We start from the raw sequence: 6,208 nt of genomic DNA, 5'->3' as shown, positions 1-6,208 counted from the left end.
TCAAATTTAAGTCGTCGTCATTGTCAATTGAAATGCTGAATTTCTTTTCCCTTTCGCATATGAACTTCAGTGAAAGAGATTGCATTGGTATTTTAAGCCTTTCCGCCACTCGATATTTCAAGCTGATTATTTCTGTATTCTCTTTGATAACGACGAATACACCGTCACCACCTTTGTTGCTTTTTGCCTTCGTTACCACGCATAGAAGAGATCCATCCGCCATTTTATTACAGGGAGTGGTTGAAGAATCGAAGAGGCTTTTATTGAGGATAATTAAGTGGAAGGAACAACTTAGCTTGAAGGGGGATATAGCTGGTGATAATATCTGATGATAATTTTGGAGGGAAATGGGAATCCCCCTCCCCCAAAAAAAAAGTCATTCATATCACCATTTAATGCCTACAGTCGAAACGATGGGTTTCCGTCGTGAGAGGGCGACGAACACATGCTGCGAAGGGTATTTTGGGCATTTCGAGCGGTGTTTAAACGGAAGGTGGCCTGGGGATTCGTTTTGGGGGCTGGAAGAAAATCGGGGGCGGTTTTGGGGGTAAAAGGCACGTTGAAAAGGTCTTGGGGGGACAGAGCACGTTCTGTGTTGTTTTGGGGGCTGGAAGCAATTTTCCCTTTTGTGAAATTTAGGCTAATTATTTACCGAAAATACCGCCCACAACCTTTTGTATTGTCAGTAATCACTGAAAAATGCAGAATAACACGGAGAAGCTCATTTTGGTTGCGGTGGACTCCCGTCTCAATTCGCGTTGACCGGAGATGGTCTCCGCCCTCCTCCTCCTCATCTCTCTCCTCTCTCTTCTTTCTCCGGCGATCTCACAAAATCCCCAATCTCGAGGAGGTAAAAAACCCTAATCCCCTCCCTTATTTATTTTCTCGACTACTCATCAATTTAGGGTTTCATAACACATGTTATGAACAAGAATTAAGCGAAACCTGAAGCTGAGAACTGAAGAAGAGGAAAGAGGATTGTTCTTCTGACCTACTCCGTTGCTAATTAATGTAGTCAATTAAGTAGTTTGGTTAATATAGGGTTCACTCACGTGAAATTGGCCTTAAAGCAACTCGAAGCGACGACAATTTGATTGTCACGCTTGAGGTATGCGATGAGAAATAGATGTGTCTTACGGGAGCTAGAGCTTGCTCCTATTGAGGATAAGATGAGAGGGGGTTGTTTTCGTCGTCGTCGTCGTCATCGTTGTTGTTGGACAGATTTTTTTTTCATGTTTTTGATTAACTGTAGGACGGTTATAAGACCAACAATGCTTTACGGGTCAGAGTGTTGGGCAATTAAAAGCAACATATACAAAAGATGAGTGTAACAGAAATGAGGATGTTGTTATGGTCTTGTGGGTATACGCTAAAAGATGGGATAAGAAATGAGTGCATCCGTAGTAAATTAGAGGTTGCTCCTGTTGAGGACAAAATGAGAGAATCAACTAAGATGGTTTGGTCATGTACAATGGACAACTCTTAGTGCGCCGGTTAGGAAAAGTGATAGTATTATAGCTAACAGGGTTAGGAAATCTAGAGGTAGACCTAAAAGACCAATTAAGAAGGATATGATGATAATTAACTTGACGGAGGAGATGTCCCATAATAGAATGGAATGGAACAATAAGATTTATGTAGCCACCCTCAAACATTTGAGATAAAAGCTTTGATGTTGTTGTTGTATGTTTTTGATTAACTTTCTATAGAGTAGTTCTGTTTAGGTGGTGCGACTTGTTTGTTATCATTTTATTTTTAATGCATATGATTGTAGGTTGCTATTGGACGGAATCATGCCAAAGCAAATGGTTTGGAGGATGCCCTGCTGGTCACATCATAACAGATGAGTCGGGTGATTGCAAAGGTCTCTGTGGAGAACCAAGTTATCCGCCATGTCTTCCATTTCATACTCATTTCCACTGTTGCAAGCCAGGTCAGTGACTAAGTTACTCAACTAGTGAGTTTTAATTAATTTCATATTCACTCTTAAATGAATTGCCTGGTTTGCTTTGAACTTTGACTTGTAATTTTCTCTACTAGCATAGCCATTCATATTCAATCGATTGATCATAACCATAGATTTTTTAAAAAAAAGATTATTTTGTAGGGGAGTATAAACCCATACCAACTGGGTTCAAAGTTTAATAACAGTTTAACCCATTTTCTTTCATTGGAAAGTGGAAAGGAACCAGATGGATGGAAATCTGGGGCCCAAAGCACTACGTATTAGAGTTTCTACGTGAATCATTGAATATGAACTGGTTTAATATGAAGTAGCTAAACACTTGGTACATCTCTTGAGTTTGAGGTGGAAATTTAATATGAAAGAGGGGAATCTTATAGCTAAACAAGCAATGCCATATATCTGTAGCCTCTTCTTAAGCAAATGAAATGATGAACAAGACTGTAAGTGATATTTCCTTGAATAAACGAAGAAAAAATAATCCCAAGGGGACAAAGTCACAAAACTATCATGACTCCTGAGTTCTGACATAGCCAAAAAATGATATTTGGGATCTGTGGTTCCAAACATTCCCCAACTTTTAACAGATTGATATGGTTGGCAACGGCAATTCAGGTGACATAAAAGTATCGTTGTCACCCTTATATGTTCATACATGTCATCCCTGACGCATACAATATCCATTCGTCTTGGTTTGGAGAATTCTTTGTATATACTCTAAACATGCATTTTTCCTTGTCATACTAGAATTAAGACATTTCATTTGTTTAATCAATACATTGTAAAATAAATTAAAGCAACAAAGCGAATGACATTTTCTGCAAAAGTGGCACAGATTATACAAACTATAAGTTTAGTAGAAAAGCATAAAAATGAAAATTGTCAAAATTTTCTAATTAATTTGTAAAAAAAAGTTTTTAAACATTGTCAAAGTGTCTATATGTATTCCAAGCCTACTCGAAATTGATACCTGCATTGCTGTTTGAAGTAGCCACAAGAATTTTTCATGCGCTCTAGTAAGCAGAAAATTGAAGTAGTCATAAGAATTTTTTGCAGAAGCGTACTTCATTAAACACTCATTCTGTTCTTTCCATTTTCTTGTGTATCTGTGAAGAAAATCCAAAGGTAACAGACAGATGCACCAGATGCAAGAATAAGTTGGACTTCAGTGAGGAGTACATTTGTTGCACTGATTGCTCGGACCCTTATCTCATAGACAAGAGCACTAAGTTTGGTTATTGCAAGACCGGGGCAGAGTTGGCTATGCAGTTGAAGCCACAAGGTATTTGCACTTAATGGCGTTCTTGCTATTTTGATTGTTATGGCTCCTGCACTCCACATGATATGATTGTGTTGTTATGTATAAACATTTGATTTATTTCACTACTCACTAGTAAGGAATGCAATTGCTCATGGCATTGTGAATGAAACAGAAGGTAATTGTGATATTCGTGTAACCCATTACATGACTTCTATGTTTGATTTTCCTTCATGCAGAAACTTTAAGATGGGTTGCTGGTCCATGGATGAAATGTTCCTCCCCTTGTGACGGTGGAGTTCGTTATAGAGATGTGGGCTGTTTTGGGAGCCTGGAGGACACATCTATTAAACATTACCCAGTGGATGATAGCAGGTGTCCAGCAGAAGCAATGGTATTTTTTAGTGATTGTTAGGCAAAATTTTGATTCGTGATAGTTCTTTTATAACTATCTTCGTATCTGTTAATAATCCAGTTTGTTACACATCCTACGCAATATTTGCTGAAAAAAAAGTTATTTATGTTTTGTACTTCTCATTGATAATTTATTTATTTTATTGCATTTTTACTTTTTAACTAAGATGGTGTCTCTTTTAGTTACTTTCTCCATCTCTGTTTATGCACCATATTTGACTTTTGGAACACGATATCTGGTAGATGCATAACTCCTAGTTTTAGCTAGTAGATAAATATGGTAGATGAAGGCATAATTTTACTTCAGAGCATACTTTTTTTTTAATTTTGAAGTTGACCATGTTTGGAACTTAAGAGAAGATTGAGGAGCACGGAGATGATTGATGTTGTGACAATGGGGAGAATGAAGAAAATAAGGTAGGTGCTCTCCATTAAGGCAGGGGAATGAGAGGAAGGAAATCTTATAGAATTAGCAAAATTTGAAACTTCAAGTATTTTTAGGTACATAACAAGTAATACTCGGTACAAACCTCTAAACAATTAGATAAATCCAGGTAATAACCTATAACAACTTCTACTCGAGATATTAGCATCATTTCCATCTCTCAGTAATGAGAGATAAGAGTAACAGCCTTGCGCCTCCACTTTGCTTGAAATTTGTGTTGTTCCATCGTAGTAGAATTACTTCTGGTTAAACTTAGGGACTCGAACCTCTTGCGGTGACCATAATCATTATGCCAGAAAGCAAAACACTTCATCAAAGAAGCGTACGTGGGAAATAAGAGCCTACATACTAGTAATTATTATTTCTCTTCGTAAAGCTAATGACATACATCTTTAATCAATTTTATTTTTTCCCTCTTCTATGTTTTATTGTAGTCATTAAATTGCAGTTCTTACCATATAATTTGGAAATGACGTGAAAAAGACAGGGAAATTGTTGACGCGCTGCTTTTAAGTTCATGTATATGCTTGAGTACAATGCCTAATTGCTGTGCTTTCATTCCAAGCTGGTATGTTATTCTTAATTATGCTTACTAATTACCGTCCTATATGGCAGCCTGCTAGGCAAGAGGCTTGTAATGTGAAAAGCTGTTCAGAGCTCAACATCAGTGATGTGAGTGAAAACAGGCCAAGTGGGATGTCTGGATGGTTGATTACATTGCTTGTTCTTCTTGGGTTAGTGGCAGCTGGAGGGCTTGTATTTGCTGGATACGTATTTTACAAAAGGTATTAATGATCCCTACCCTTGCCTCATATTGAATTGTTTCAGTAATTCAGCATCATTTTTAGTGTTTTATGATCAGATACTGTGAACCATTGTTAAGGTTGGTGCATAACAAGATATAGAGTTGAGAAAACTAAACAAGAAACAAAGAGTATTAGCTGTATTTTTGAAGTCTTTTAAGGGAACATGCAATCTGTCTGAGGTAATTGCGAATTGAATTAAGTGTTGCTCGTTGAAATCCTGCTAGATGGTTACATGTCCACCTGTTTCATATGCCTTTAGGCTTTAACAAAAAACCTTTCTACTATCATTTGGTACAAATCCTTCATTTCTATTGCGGTGCTAGGTAAAGAAGTGAAGTAGTTTGAAATTCGTATGAGCTAACGAAAATTCTTTTGAGCTTAGTTGGGGTTTACAGTTGCTCGGTTGTTATATCTATAAAGAAAGAACCTGACTTCTCTTACACTGACAATCCTTATTAGAGAGCAATAGTATAGTTATTCTGCATATATGACTCAGATTCACTTGTTAATGATTTATTTATTTATTTATTTTTTGTGTGTAAATTGCAAGAGCCCCCCTTTAACATATGGATAGGCTCTGCAAGAAATCCCATGTTCTGTTAAAATTCTGCTTGTAACCACCTAATTCTTTTAGATTCCCCCGGATAAATGTATGTTATATTTCATCTCAGATAACCCTTACGAACAACAATCAGAGGGTTGTCTGATGAATTAATACTTAGTACGAGGGGTTTCTTTATGGCATCCTATGGAACAGGACATTGACGTCACATGCGTTCAAGAGGCATAAGTGCTAAAACAAGGGGAGAATTTTTTTTAGAAAGATGAGCGGCTAACTTCCAGCATACCAGCTGTGCATGTATTTGGGTTCGTCTGCGTTAAATACCGTGACCATAATTCTGAATGTTAAATTTTCTCGTATTCTCTGCAGGCGAACATCAGCTCCTACGGGATTTGTTTACATCATGCTGGAAGGATACTCTTGATCAGATTGTTTTACTGCCATTTTATTGATTGTTTTCTGCTCCCTGATCTTGAGCAGGCTGGTGTGTTTTGTATTGTATATTTCGTCGGGAAGATGTCAATATCAGCAGGACCGGAGTATGTCGAATCACCCCCCAGTGGGTTTGGCTTGTAATGTTACTTCTTTGTTTATACTTCCGAAACATATTTTGACCAGGCTGATTTGAGTCACACCATGTTGATTGATGAAATTGGTCCTTTTTAAAAGAGGACCCCAGGCTGAAGCCCGAGTTCGATCCCCGTTCTCTACCAAGAAAACTCTGGGTTTGTGGATCCTGCCTTCCCTTCCCATGCTCCAG

General features: G+C 37.8%; 1 protein-coding gene across 1 annotated transcript; it reads left to right on the top strand.

Moving 5' to 3' along the window:
- Window positions 1–672: 672 nt before the first annotated feature.
- Window positions 673–6,065, top strand: LOC109827588 (A disintegrin and metalloproteinase with thrombospondin motifs 7-like). The gene is made up of 6 exons (XM_020394597.1): window positions 673–850; window positions 1,775–1,933; window positions 3,078–3,245; window positions 3,461–3,615; window positions 4,696–4,865; window positions 5,818–6,065. Exons 1-6 carry the CDS (start codon window positions 769–771, stop codon window positions 5,870–5,872), a joined length of 789 nt encoding a protein of 262 aa, XP_020250186.1. The 5' UTR covers window positions 673–768; the 3' UTR covers window positions 5,873–6,065.
- Window positions 6,066–6,208: the final 143 nt, after the last annotated feature.

Source organism: Asparagus officinalis, unplaced genomic scaffold, assembly GCF_001876935.1.
Source record: "Asparagus officinalis unplaced genomic scaffold, Aspof.V1 AsparagusV1_Un312, whole genome shotgun sequence".
Lineage (NCBI taxonomy): Eukaryota > Viridiplantae > Streptophyta > Magnoliopsida > Asparagales > Asparagaceae > Asparagus > Asparagus officinalis.
The sequence above is the reverse complement of the archived record's forward strand: the minus strand, read 5'-3'. Positions and strand labels throughout refer to the sequence as shown.